This window comes from Pelophylax lessonae (genome assembly GCF_965119305.1).
Source record: "Pelophylax lessonae genome assembly, chromosome: 2".
Lineage (NCBI taxonomy): Eukaryota > Metazoa > Chordata > Amphibia > Anura > Ranidae > Pelophylax > Pelophylax lessonae.
Genome location: NC_138769.1, coordinates 319887268 through 319902410, shown reverse-complemented (window position 1 = coordinate 319902410; position 15143 = coordinate 319887268). Strand labels below are relative to the sequence as shown.

Below are 15143 nucleotides of genomic sequence, written 5' to 3'. Positions count from 1 at the left end.
GTCCCAAAGCGGCAACGGAGACTGCACTTGAGGAACCAAATGTCAGACTGAAGAAAGGTACATACTAGGGAATGTGTGGCCAAGGGTCGCTGGACGACTACCGCCAAAGCAGACACCTGGCCCTTGATGGTACTCAAAGCTAATTTCTCTTCAAACCCCCCCCCCCCCCCCCCCCGGTTGAAGAATGAAGAAAGGTCAAGATCCGAGCCACCGAGAAGGAACGATGACGAACCTAGAGACACTCACACTACACAATGTACGTCTTCCATGATGGTAGATCTCCCTAGAAATAGATTTCCTAGCTTTTAAAAGCATAGGAATCAAAGACTCAGATAAACCTCTATCCTTCAGCACCTGGCATTCAACATCCAAGCCGTCAAAGCAAGCAACTGTAAAGCAAGATGGAAGATTGGTCCTTGGGACAGCAGATTCTCCCTGAGAGGAAACTTTCAAGGAATATCTGTGACCAGCCGCGCCAGATCGGCGTACCAAGCCCAGCGAAGCCAGTCCAGAGCCACCAAGATGACCGGAATCCCTTCTGCCTCAATCCTGCATAGAAGTCTTGGCAGAAGTCTGAGAGGAGGGAAGGGATAAATCAGACGATACTGACCCTACGGGGCAACCAATGCGTCTCTGGCGTCTGCCAGAGGATTCCGTGACCGAGCTACAAACCTTTGCACCTGTTAAGCCGGGACACCAACAGATCTACCTTGGGGATGCCCCCACCAGAGACAACTGATGAAACCCCTCCAGATGAAGGAACCACTCCCCTTGGTCCAACGCTTGCCAATTGAGGTAAACCGCCTGCCAGTTTTCTACCCCAGGAATGTGTATAGAGAAGAGGGCTGAAACAAACCGTTCTGTCCACCTTAGATTGCCGGCTACCTCCAGAGCCACCAGGACACTTCTTGTGCCCCCCCGGTGATTGACATAAGCCCCAGCCATGGCATTGTCCGACTGAATGCACACTGGGCATCCCTGAAGTCGATCTGCCCAATGGTCCAGACATTGTCTGATCGCTCAGAGTTCCAAGACATTGATCGGTAGTCTGCACTCTTTCAGTGTCCAGAACCCCTGAGCAGAATGTTTGCCGAGGATGCCTCTTCGGCCAGACAGGCTGGCATCCGTGGTGACCACTGTCCAATACAAGGGGAGGAAGAATTTGCCCAAACGAAGCACCAGAGAACAAAAAACACAACATCAGGGACTTTGTTTCTCAACTCAGCCAGATCCGATTGTCCAGAGACTGCGGAGTCTTGTCCCATTTGGCCAGAATCTCCCTTTGCACAGTTCCATAAGAGGTCCCTGCAAAAAAAACAGCCTCGAAGGTAGACCCCCATCAGGCCCAGCACCTGCAATGCAAGTCTGGAGGGATGACCATTTGCTGGACAGCAGGAGACGAACTGCAGCCTGCAATTTCTGGAGTTTGTCCAGAGGAAGAAGCACTCTAAGGCCAAGTCCAGAGTCAGACCCAGATAGTCCCGTTTTCTAGGCAGAACCGAAGCAGAATTCTGAAAATCCAGAATGCAGCCGAATGCCCCCAGAGTTCGTACAGTGATCTCCTGATTTTCCACCAGAGCAGTAGGAGACTCCGCTCGAAGGAGGTCGTCCAAGTTGCCCAGTACCATGATCCCCCGTTGACCTGCCAAAGATAGCACCGGGGCTAACACTTTTGTGAAGACCCGAGGAGCAGAGGCGAGACGAAAAGGTAACGCCACCAACTGATAATGCTCCTCTCCCAAGGCAAAGCAGAGGAAGTGCTAGTGACCGGCACATATCAGAATGTTTAGATAAGCATCCTTGATGTTGATAGAGGCCAGAAAATCCCAGACGCAGGGATGCCACCACTGTGCAAATGGACTCCATTCTGAACTTCTGCAACCGCACAAAGCAGTTGCACTTGAGGTCCAGGATTGGACACACCTTGCCTTCCTTCCTGGGAACTGTAAACCGGTTAGAGTAAAAACCCTGAAAACATTTTGAAATGGGAACCGGGACAATCACCCCTTGAAGTAACAGGTCTTGTACCACCCCCAAATAGACCCTGTAAGCCATCCGGGGACCTTTTTGAGTTGCAAGTTGAAAGGACCTTGCCGGGGGACAAGAGCAAAACTCTATCTAGTAGCCAGACCAAATTACTTTGTGGACCCACTTGTCTTGTACCAGGGAAGTCCACAATTCTCCCCCCCCCCCCCCCGTGAGACCTTAAATTAGGTCATCCAGGGTAGCTCCAAACTGGCTATCTCCTTGAAAGGGTAGATTAAAGGCCTTTTTAGAAGTCTGATCCGCAGACCAGCATTTGAGCCAAAAGACACGCGAAAGGAACGCATCCGAAACAGCCGAGCCACTAGGGGAGCCGCATCCAAAGAGGCATCACAGATAAACTGCAGCCCCCGGACCATCTGGTCTGCCAGCTCAGCAAAGGCGGGGGGAGCAATTCTCCTTCCAGATCACTGCGTAAAAGCTTAGGACCACTTGGTCAGAGTTTGGGACACGAGGGCAAAGGTAAATACCGGTCTCCGTGCCGAACCAGCCAGAGTGTACATATTGTGGGAAGCAAACAAAGAAAAACCCGACACGTCTGTTCATGCATTGTACTGTCTGTCTGCTGTATTTATGAATAAAGGAGTTCAATTGGTTTCATCTTAAAACACCTTGAGTGCGGTCTCTTATCTTTTGGAAGTTTCTGTACATATTGTGGGCCACAGCCTCTGCCTTCCTGTCACCCAGATTCTTAAAGGTCTGGAAATCTTCAACCGGAATCATGCCCAAAAGCCACCTCCACCCAGGACACAAAGGACTCCAGGACTGCCGTCGGGGCATCTATAGAGGTTGGGACGCAGAGGGCCCCACAGCCCCAGAGGGGGGGGGGGGGGTTGATCAGGTGGGGAGATGTGCTTTAATGACTCCATGAGTCACCAGGGGACCACAAAAAAAACAAAAAAAATAAATAAATAAAGAGGAACACACTAGAGGACAACCCCCACCGCTCTGGCAGCACCACCTGGCTGCCAGTCACAGAGCACCAATCGATCCGCAACAGAGAGGGAGAGGACCCTACCAAACTCGCCACAGCAATCCACTGCAAAATGGCCACCGGGCTACACAAACATGGCCGCTGTGCATTAAGCATGCAGGCTACAAGAAAATGGCAGCACCAGGAGGGATCCCTAGGCCTCAAAGACAGGCCCAGGCAGGACGGGGGGTCCTGCTGGCAGGAGCCCTCAACCAGGTACAACCCCTCCACACAACCGATCGTCCGGTCGCCGACAGTGCATTCTCCCCCCCCCCCCCCCCCCAGGAGGTGGACCAGACCGCCCAAACAGTCCCAGCATAATTGGAGGGGAGTAGGATGGCTTGACGACATATGAAGGGAGGAACCTGACGGGAAGGAGGGGAACTGGGGGCCCACATCCACCCAAAAACCCTGCAGAGGAAGAGGTGGGGACAGCTAGTCTGCATACCAGGAAACAGGCAGGCACTGCTTCAGACAGAACCTGCTCATCATTGAAATGGGGGGGCTGTCAAGAGGAACACTGCAACTCAGGCAGAGACGCTGTCATATGCGACCTTGCGATGAGTTTAACTCGCAGGCAAGCCCCTGTCCGGCCGACTTAGCGTGGAGCTGAGGTCTACGCGTGCTTGCTGGCCAGAAAGGGGTGACCACTGGATCTGGATTATCCAGCTCATCGCCAAGCCCGGCAGATGATTGTAGATCTTACTAGGAATAACCCAGGAGAAAAATTCTATCAAAAAAAAATAAATAAAAATTGCCAGGACCATTGATCCCATCAAGGAACTAGGCACCTGAGTAGGTAGGGGGGAAAAAAAAAAACAAAAAACTGAGTACCTATAGCAGAGAAAGGGAGTATACCCCCCTGGGACTGCCAATAGACATAGCCAGATTTTCTCTGCCTAGTGTCCTACTCCTGTAGGGGGGCAGTATAATTCAATGGTAAAGATGATCAGGAACTGTGTCAGTCAATGAACGAAGGAAATGCAGTTATTTTTTCCCCCCTTAAATGTTTCCCTTAGCTCTAGAGCAACTGAACTTGCAGTGCACTTGAAATGCGCTTGTTGGTGCACTTGCAGTGCACAGACTTTATCTTCGTAAAATCAACCCCATTGTCTCTTGTGCATCACACCACCATCCGTGTACACGGAAACTGTGTGGTATAACAGCAAAAAAAAAAATCAAGAGCAAAAAACAGGAGTCCAAAATAATGAAGTTCAAATGTATGCAATCAATCCATCACTGGAAAGTAGGAATGCACTGATATCTGTGGCAGTACAGTGCATTTTGACTCGTACTTGTGAAAATGCTCCCGATACCAACAGTTTAGGTGCAAATCGTACCGCAAATAATTGCAAGCAATTTGAAAAGGAATGCTGTGCGATTCCCGCCCAAATGAATTGGGGTTTCCTACGCCACTCAAGTGCGAACCCAGGCTTGACAGTGATTTTGAACAAAATCCAAACAGGAGTGGTGCGGGAAACTTCCTTGTATGACCGGTTCCACCAGCTCCGGCTCCCAATCAGATTGTTCACATCTGCAGCATGGGCTCCTCCTGCCTCTCCCATGGCTTTGTTTACACCCCCCCCCCCCGGCTCCCAATCAGATTGTTCCCATCTGCAGCATGGGCTCCTCCTGCCTCTCCCATGGCTTTGTTTACACCCCCCCCCCCCCATCTCCAGCAGCTCTCTCCCTCCCAGCCTGAAAGTATGGGCAACAGGGATTTTAATTGTTCAGCACCATCAGATTACACAAGAAACTCACCCAAGCTCTAATGCAGTGTTAGGAGATAAATGCGCTGTGTGTCGGTGTTCAAGCTGTCACGTCCAGTGCAAATCAATAAGGTCAAAGAAGCCAGAAAAATGAATGCTTCTCGTTATCAAACTCCAGCAGTTGCATCATAAAATACTAACGCGTTTCGCCCGAAACCTTACTCATAGCATCAGTTGCTACGAGTAAGACTTTGGGTGAAACACGTTAGCATTTTATGATGCTGCAATAAAGTTTCATAACAAAAAGCATTTGTATTGCCAGCTCTTTGACCTTATGGTTCAGCACTGACCAATCAGAAGCCATATAGCTCGTACTGTCAGCACTGCAAGAAGAGGAGAGAAAGCCATGGGGATTTCAAATCCCCAGATCGATTAAGTAACTTTCTGACATCTGACAGACGAGGTGTGGGTCCAGTGGATGGCTTGAACCGCTGGAGATGCGGGGAACATAACCATGGTAGAGGCAGGAGGAGCCCAAGCCTTAAGATGTCCAAAGTCAGATAGAGAGCAAGAGAAGGTGAAACCTGTCATGCAGGGAGGTTTCCCTGCCCCTGTGTGAAATTAGGCTCAAATCACTGACAAGCCTGGGTTCACACAGGAGCAGTGCAGGAGACCACATGCGATTCAGACAAAAATCGCACTGCATTCCTGTTCAAATCGCATGCAATTCTTTACAGTGTCATTAGCGGCCATTTATTTTGTATGGACACAACTAGCACCGCAAAGTATCCCTACTCGGTAACTGGGAGCACTTGACCAAAAGTATCGGTGCTCGTACTCCCCAACAGCATAAAAGGCATCGTACATCCCTACTGGAAACACTGCCTGTGATCTACAATACTTAAAAACACTGGTGCTGACTAATACCATAGTGAAGCAACATAGCAGCTAATACCCTCCTTTTACACAGAGACCCAAGTTGCGAGACAGTAGGGACAATAGTAACATGCATCATGCCTTGCTCCAAACACTTTTTTGGGTGTTTTGGGTAAATTAGAGCTGTTTTTTCTTAATATTTTACTAAGAAGCCATGTGTTTCTGTAGATTTATAAAACACTTTTATAAATCTACTGGATTTGAGAGTCAAATGAAAAGACTAGGGTGGCGCTTTTAGTAGCAATACCTTCTCGGGTTGCCAGATAGGGTTTAACCATCTGTTCATTTAAATGAATACCTCCCACATACTGAGATTGGTCCAAACCTTTTCTGCATTCATGACTACAGTCAAGCACTTCCCTGTATATGTATTGAGGTATAGAGAATAAGTGAAAGGTTGGACAACATTTCCCCTTTTCATGTTTGTGTTGACAATTCTTTGAGGAAAACCTTTGCGATTTGGTCACAATGTACCACAATTTAAAGTCGAGCTCCAGGTTTCCTGTTACTTTAAAAATAGTTTTGACCAAGCTGTCTGAAAGACTAATTTTTCACTAAGTACTGCAATGGCTCCAAGCAATGCATCTACTCCATGCAGCTTCAGCTATATACAGCACACAGTGCTGTGTTCCAGCTGTGAGACACAGGCTTCCCATCTCACACCTAGAACAAAATAAAGAGACTGTAAAGCTGCATATGAATGGCTGAGCACTGCTCATTCTGTGCATACAAAGCCTCCTTAAAATAGCAGAGGAGAGGTGGGCCAATGACATTATGCTCTCCAATTCAGCTAGAGGAAGCTTTTCATTCACAGAATACAAAGCTGCCTATGAATAGCTGAGTGCCATTTAGACCGACTATTTTGTTCCAGGAATGAGACGGAAGTCTGCCTCACAGGCAGAACCCAGCACTGTGTACTGTACGTAGCGGATGTTACATGCAGTACATAGTGCTTAGAGCCAGTGCAGCATTTACTGAAGGAAATATTTCACTTGGACCAGCTTGGTCGAAACAAAATGAGTGATAGGAAACAGATTGGCTTTAAAATTTGTCTGAACAAGAAACATGACTGAAAAGTGGTGCACTGGAATAAGTTGTTCAAATAGAGGTGGGTACACCTAATGAAATAAGGGTGACCATATAGGACCACGCTATCTTTTGGTAGTTACCCATACAAGGTGGGCATTCAGGGGAACCCAGCTCTCTTTCCCTTCATAAATGCAGAAAACAAACATTCTGAGTGTCTGTACAGCTTCACCCTATACCAGAAGCATTTGCTGAGGACATACTGCTTTACATAAAGTCTGCCTGTGAAGTGGATGAGGGATTTATCGATACAGATCAGTATCTGGGGTTTAAACGTTTATGGAAAGATTTTCATTTTAATAAGAAATTGCCACTTCTGGGAAAGCACAAAAGATTTGTCACGAAAATCACCTATGATTTCATGTCCTGGACATGACTGGAGGGTAGATGGGTATGTTGGAAATCCAGAGCAAGGACCAATATGGATTTCAGTTTTTTCTGCTTATTCCTATGTGTACAGTCAGGCCATGAAAGGTTTTAAAAAAAATCAGTTACAGCAATAAGCCTCCAATGAAATGGCCTTGCATATCTAGAATGGAGTTACTGCAGTTGGGTGTAAAATGTCACACATTCTGTGTAAAATGTTCTGTTTCCACCTTAACAGGTTGGGCTGTAAACCGGCACATTACCACCACTAACAAAGAGGGTATCAAAAAAGGTTTTGAAAGTGCCTCTCGGACACCTACAGTATCTCACAAAAGTGAGTACACCCCTCACATTTTTGTAAATATTTTTTTATATATCTTTTCATGTGACAAGACTGAACAAAATTACACTTTGCTACAATGTAAAGTAGTGAGTGTACAGCTAGTATAACTTATTTTGAGGGGACAGCAAATTTACACGGCCATTAAGGTCTAAACCGCTGGCAACAAAAGTGAGTACACCACTAAGTGAAAATGGCCACATTGGGCCCAAAGTGTCAATATAGTGTGGCCATCATTTACCAGCACTGCCTTAACCCTTTGGGCATGGAGTTCACCAGAGCTTCACAGGTTGCCACCCACTGGAGTCCTCTTCCACTCCTACATGACAACATCGTGGAGCTGGTGGATGTTCGAGACCTTGTGCTCCTCCATCTTCCGTTTTGATGATGCCCCACAGATGCTCAATAGGGTTTAGGTCTAGAGACATGCTTGGCCAGTCCATCACCTTTACCCTCAGATTCTTTAGCAAGGCAGTGGTCATCTTAGAAGTGCGTTTGGGGTCATTCTGCTGGAATACTACCCTGCGGCCCAGTCTCCAAAGGAAGGGGGCCATGCTCTGTTTCAGTATGTCACAGTAAATGTTGGCATTCATGGTTCCCTCAAACTGTAGCTCCCAGTGCCGGTAGCACTCATGCAGCCCCAGACCATGACACTCCCACTTTGTACTCCTCACCTGGTTGTTACCACACGTGCTTGACACCATCTGAACCGAATACATTTATCTTGGTCTCATCAGACCACAGGACATGGTTCCAGTAACCCATGTCCTTAGTCTGCTTGTCTTCAAACTGTTTGCAGGTTTTCTTGTGCATCATCTTTAGAAGAGGTTTCCTTCCGGGACGACAGCCATGCAGACCAATTTGATGTAGTGTGCGGCGTATGGTCTGAGCACCGACAGGCTGACCCCCCCACTCCAACCTATGCAGCAATGCTGGCAGCACTCATACATCTATTTCCAGAAGACAATCTCTGGATAGGACGCTGAGCATGTGCACTCAACTTTAGTCGACCATGGCGAGGCCTGTTCTGAGTGGAACCTGTCCTGTTAAACCACTGTATGGTCTTGGCCACCGTGCTGCAGCTCAGTTTCAGGGTCTTGGCAATCTTCTTATAGTCTAGGCCATCTATATGTAGATCAACAATTCTTTTTTCAGATCCTCCGAGTTCTTTGTCATGAGGTGCCATGTTGAACTTCCACAGACCAGTATAAGTGAGCGATAACACCAAATTTAACAAACCTGCTCCCCATTCACACGTGAGACCTTGTAACACTAACAAGCCACATGACACCAGGGAAGGAAAATGGCTGATTGGATCCAATTTGGACTTTTTCACTTAAAGGTGTACTCACTTTTGCTGCCAGTGGTTTAGAAATGTATGGCTAAGAGTTATTTTAAGGGGACAGCAAATTTACACTGTTATACCAGCAGTACACTCACTACTTTACATTGTAGAAAATGTTAGTGTTGTCACACAAAAAGACAAGAAAATGTTTACAAAAATGTGAAGGGTGTACTCACTTTTGTGAGATACTGCATATGGGGGCTCTCTGGGACTACGTTTCCCTAGTTTTGTACCTGATGTTGCAACATACAACTGCTAGTATTTGCTTTGTGCGTTTCTCGTGAATGATCAATGCTTGGTAATGCAGTATGCCTGACATGACATAACAGGGAACTCTTCATCCTCCAATCAGAGGCAGCCATTACATTTTAATATGCTGAACCTGAGCGGAAGTCTATCCAGGGTTTGCAGTCATACTAAAATTTTAGGCGCCTTCTCCCTGATTTGGTTGTACATTCTTTTAGACATAGGCTGCAATCAGGCACTGGTTGTAATTGTACTAGTTGTAAGCAGGCAATAGCACCGGCTGCAAATTAGGCACTGGTTATAATCAAGCGCTGGCACACATTCGAAAAACTGTTGCGATCAGTACCTAGAACTCATTCCCTTCAAAACTGTTGTGTGAGGGGAAAAGGAGAGCTGGCTGCAAACTGCAACCATGGTTTATGATTGCTGTGGCAAGTCGTGACAATCACAGTACAGATCACCACACTGACACTACATTGTGCCTGTGATGTGCACTGTCCATTCCGCACACACTAGCCAGAGCTGGCCAATTGGGATAGTCATGCTCATGTTCCCGATGACATGGCAGTCAATAGGACTGGCGATCTAGTCATTAAACTCCCTTTTAGCAGATGTTTTCAGTGACCATGACAACCTGGGCCCAGTTTACAAGACTTTTCTGTCTGGAAACAATATTAACAAACAGGGGGTGTCAGGAGCAGGTCAGGGTGTTTCCAACCCTTCAGCCTGCATCAATAGGCATAAATGGTCTCTTTAATCTGGAGTAGGGATAGACCAATTTGTTTTTTCAGGGCCGATACCTGATATTTTGGTCACAAAATATCGGTAATCGGCCGATTTTGTACATTTATAGTTTTGAAAAATAGACAATTTTTGACACAAATCTGGTACTGAACATGTTCATTTTGTTTAATGCTTAATAGCTGGTTGGCTCCCTGTGGTGGGTGGCTGGTACAGAGTGTGGCTGGCTGGCTCACTGGTACAGTGCCTGTGGCTGGCTGGCTCACTGGTACAGTGCCTGTGGATGTGGGTGGCTGGCACCGGGCTGCTGTGGGTGGGTGTATGGCTGTGATACACTCCCGTGAGACTAGTCCCAACTCCAGATGAGGCTGCCCAAGGGGAGAGAGGCGGCCTAAGAAAGCAGAATGACATCACAAAAATATGGGCAATAACGCCTAGTTCCAGAGCAGATACTGATACGTCGGGGAAAGTGTATATCGGCCTTGCCGATAATCGGTCTATCCCTATTCTGGAGTATTAGACTAATACTGATAGAAAAATGACTTAGTGACTCAATCATAGCTGGATGGGTTATCCCGGGCTGGTCTGAATTTTTTTTTTTTTGCCAGTGTCCAATCCTACTGTAGGAACAGTATAAACCAAGTGTAATAAATTTGCTAGGTTCTTCAAAAAATGTGAAAGGCAGCTAAAAATTCTGTGTCGGTTGTGAACTTTGAATTTTCATTTCTCCACAAAGCCTATAGCTGCAGAAGTAAATTAGGGCTTGCTATAAAGCCTCTTTATTGCCTTTTAACAATGTGTAAATAGTTTTAATGTCCATAGTCTGTATCTGTTCAGTTAAAAGGATCTGTAAAAGTCAGAAGGTTGGTTATCTTCATGCATTCTATGCAAAGTCATGGCTCAGTGTCTGGACACCGAGCCAGGTCATTGCTCAGTGAATGGACACAGGGAGCTGTGACTCGACACACCACCCGAACAGGCTGGCATCCATGGTGACAACCATCCAATACAGGAGGATGATTCACCCTGTCAAAGCACCAGAGGGCGAAGCAAGGACATTCTTGTACCCAGTCTATACAGGATCAGATTTTCTGGAGACTGGATCCTCACTTTACATAGCAAGGAACTCTTTGTAGGAGTTTAGTGTGGACAGATTTGGAACTCGTCCCATGGGAGGAACATCCTGGCTGAGGCCAAGTCCAGAACAGACCGAGATAGTCCCAACTAGTTGGACAGAACCAAGGCCAATAACTAAAAATTATATTTCCAACCAAACTCTTACAGTGTCCGCACAGTTATCTCCCGGTTGTCCGTCAGAACAGTCTGAGACTCTGCTCGTAGAAGATCACCCAGGTACTCCAGTGCCATAATCCCCCGCTGATGCAACGCCGCCAACACTGGGGCCAACACTCGCGAAAGCCCGAGGATCCGACGCCAGACCTCTTGACAATGCCAGCCGACGCCAGACCTCTAGAACCTGCAAACAGGTTTGAATAAAACCCATGAAAACATTTGGAGACCGGAACAATCACCCCTTGTAGCAGCAAGTTTTGCACCCCTCCCCCGAAGAGACCGCACATGTGCTCTGGTGATCAATGCAGGATGGAGAAAGAAAACTGCACTAGAAGGGAAGATCAAAGACTCGATCTTGTAGCCAAGCTGATTAACTCATGGACCCTCCTGTCTGAATCAGGGAGATCCATGGGTCCGGAGGAAGCAGAGGTCTTCCCCCCCTGTCCGTAGGTCTGGAAAGACCCGCTCTCGGCATAACAGACCGGGTACACAAACAAACCTCCGGAGGATACCCTTCCAGGGAGGCTCCAAAAAGGCGATTCCTAACAAAGAAACAATCACACAAGGCCTTCTAGACAGCCTGGTCTGCAGACCAATATTAGCCACATCATTCGCCGAAGGATCATTGCTGCCATGCACAGGCCAAAGACTAAGGGAGCTGCATTCAGAGAGGCATCACAGACAAACTACAACCCCCCTGGACCAAAAAGCCCGCCAGCTCCGCAAAGGCAGGTGGAGGCTGTTCCTTTCAGATCCCAGCATAAAATCTTTGCCCATTTGGGAAAGTCAGGGACACCAAAGCTATGGTGAACACCAGCCCAAGGACCGAATCGGCCACAGTAAAACATGTGGTGGACCTCCTGTCAAAAGGATCTTTGAAAAACCAGAGACTCCTCCACCGGAATTATGGTGGATTTATTCACCCCTGAGAGTCCCCCACAGGTGGGACTGGCCACGTACTTAACGGAGACTCTTCAAGGGATACCATCTATCGAAACGCTCAGGCACCGCCATATTGTATTTAAAACTTCACTGACTTGTGACAAACCTGTCACAGTAGGCGTGAAAAAAAAAAAAAAAGGAAAAAAAAAAAAACTCCGCTGCTTTTGAGGAACTGCAGCCCCAAAGGGACCATTGCGTCTGGCGCATTAATGGCTGTATCCCAATATTTAAAAATTACTCGCACCAATTCAATCTGTGCATCCACCAGCGCCTTTGCATGTGCAGTAGAAAAGGAATCATCACCGTCAGAGCACACGAAGTGCGTGGATGTGGAAGTAGAGTCGCTACATGCTAAGCTCCCCCTGCGAACATAAGCAGGGGAGGACGCCAACCACGCAGACGCACAGGCAGAGTACCCACACAAGAAGGGCTGCTTCACTCTGGTAAAAAGAATGGGTGGGGGGGGGGGGGGGGCACCAGGCAGACAATATGGAGGGCGGATGTCCATCCGCAGCTCTGACAACCGGGCCAGCAGCTCAGACAGCCGCGAGTAGGCCACAAAGACGTGGCCTAAATTTTCGTCCGATACAGCGGCGTGAGGTGCAAATCCACGGGTGATGAAACATCCCCTCCCCCCCCAGCCCGAAGGACCATCCCTGCCCCAGTCACCAACCCCTGTCTGTCATCCAGCGTGGCATTGGATTGTAGTTCTCACAGGAAAAAAAAAAAAAGAAAAAAAAAATTCAGTTTAAAAAAAAAAGGAAAAAATGGAAAAAATGCCAGGACCAGAGATCCCAGCAAGGAACTAGGTGCTTACTCCTGACTAGGCTGAAAAAAAATTGAAGAGCTAGAGCAGGAAGTGGGAGTATACCCCCACCCCCCCGGGACTGCCCTATGGGCGTAGTCAAACTTTTTTCCGCCTAGTGTTCTGCGCCTATGGAGAGCAGCAGAACCTAAGGGTCAAAGATAAGGGAGCTGTGACTGTCAATGAACGAAAGAAATTAACATATTTATTCAAGTTTAAGTGGACACCAGCTACTATTAGGATGGGCTTGGGTATCTAAACTTCTTAAGTATCTTAACCCCTGCCCCATCAGCAGTCTTACTTTCCTCAGCCAGATATCCATTGATATGGGTACCTTAACATTTTCTTCCTTGGGTGCAAGCAGCTGTGGTCTTTACCACCGATCAGAAACCATATTGGTGCCAGACTATGAAAATAAATGTGTCAGATCTCACGTTACAAAAAATAGTGCATGTCTACCTTAAAAGAGGAGTTCCAGGCACCTATTAAAAAAAAATAAATAAAAAAAAATTGCAGCTACAAAAAGTGTACATGCTGACTTAAAAAAAAAAAAAAAAAAAAAAAGCCACTCCTGTCTCATGGTCCAGTGGTGAGCTCACAGCTGTCTTCACCCTCGGTCCTCCCTCGTTGGCGCCGGTATCTTCATTATGGGCACCTGGCTGACAGTTTGCAGCTCCACAGCTGGGTGCCCACTGCGCATGCACAAGTCGCACTGCACATCCTGATTGATGGATGCAGTTTTCTAGAACCTGTCAGTGTCCCGGAAGACTGCAGGGAGGAGAACTTCCGTTCCAAGCACCGCAGCGCTCGGCAACATAAGTGGGAGCAGGAAACTGTCAAAATAGTCACTGACAGGGGTTCCAATCCTTCTCCCTCTCCACACTATGCAAAAAAAAAAAAAAAAAAGTTGTGTCTTTAGTTGTAACCCTAGAAATTTTCGCTGCTCTAATGTACAAGTACAACCGGTAAAGAAACTATGCACTACTACATATAGAAAACCTAACTTTAGACAAAAATCTGTACATTTTTAAAAGCGGAAAGTCATTCACTGAGAAATAAACTTCTCTTTGAAGTGTTCTTACCTGTGGTGGAGGGAAGCGTTGCTGAGAATAGGTACTCCCCTGCTGTGCCCCTGATGACGAATAGGATGAGCCTTGCTGTTGTGAAGCTGGGTACTGAGGAGCTTGTTGGGTATATGGTGACTGGCTTTGTGAACTGGTAGGGGGACCCTGCTGCTGTTGCTGTGTGTAGGGTGAAGGAGATGGGGACTGCTGCTGTTGGGTGAAATTGGGCTGCACAGGCTGGCTGGAAGGAGGTTGGGACGAAGAAGTCTGTTGTTGGCTATAAGACTGGGGAGCTGGTTGCTGTTGAGAATACTGAGACTGTGGTGGTGTTTGCTGCTGCGGAGGGTGAAGGCCCTGTTGGTTGTAGTATGGTGACTGGCTCTGCTGAGAATAGGGCCCTGGGCCCTGTTGTCCATATGAAGACATCTGAAGATTAAAAGAAAAAAAAAAAAAAAAAAGGTTTAAAAAAAAACATGCCAGGCATGACCCTAACATGTACTCTAGCAAACCTTTAGGTCACACTTGTTTTTCCCCATCAATGCCTTCAAATCAATCAAGGCACTGATACCAATTAAAAAAAAAATATTTTCTAGGGATTGCAAAGCTATGAAATATTCACTGTTGTGCCAATTTGTGCCCTCATCAAATTCATTCTACACACCACTGCACATGTATGGTGTGAACGAGGCACAAACTGATGTGCCCTTTTCACACCATACATGTGTAGTGATGAGCAGAAAAACGCAGCTCAATGAACACGGTGTGAACAATCCCATAGGCCCTGTTCCCACCCGAGTAAAGCGATTTTTAAGCATTTTTGAGTGTTCTGCAAGCATATTACAAGCCTTTAGAAGAAGAGTATTACAAGCATTTTACATGTGTATTCAAGCTTCAGGTGTTTTCATTTTGGCCAATAGAAAGCACTACATTAGGGGTGGAGGTCTGCTGTTTTGCCAGAAAACATGCAACAAAACACTGGTAGAATGCTCATGTTAAGGGTTTTTCAGGCCTTCTTATTGAAGTCTATGGGGCCAATCTGTCCAACAGAAGAACAAGGGTTTGCTGCAGGAAAAAAAAAATGCTCAGATGTGAAAAGGGCAATAGAAATTAATTGGATTTTATTTTCTGAGCGCATTAGAACTACAAGCTTGAAAACAGAATGGGATTTTTTTTGACTTAACTTAAACATTTCTCAGATGTTCATTGACTGACACGGCTCATCATCTTGACTACGTGGGTTATACTGCCCCCTAC

At 46.9% G+C, this 15143-nt stretch overlaps 1 protein-coding gene across 1 annotated transcript in view; it reads right to left on the bottom strand.

The window, feature by feature from the left end:
• Window positions 1-15143, bottom strand: part of ARID1A (AT-rich interaction domain 1A) — a 258375-nt gene that overhangs the window by 158501 nt on the left and 84731 nt on the right. The window contains exon 3 of the mRNA XM_082245747.1: window positions 13908-14315. Coding sequence (XP_082101873.1) covers window positions 13908-14315 — 408 coding nt within the window. The remainder of the gene's footprint in view (window positions 1-13907; window positions 14316-15143) is intronic.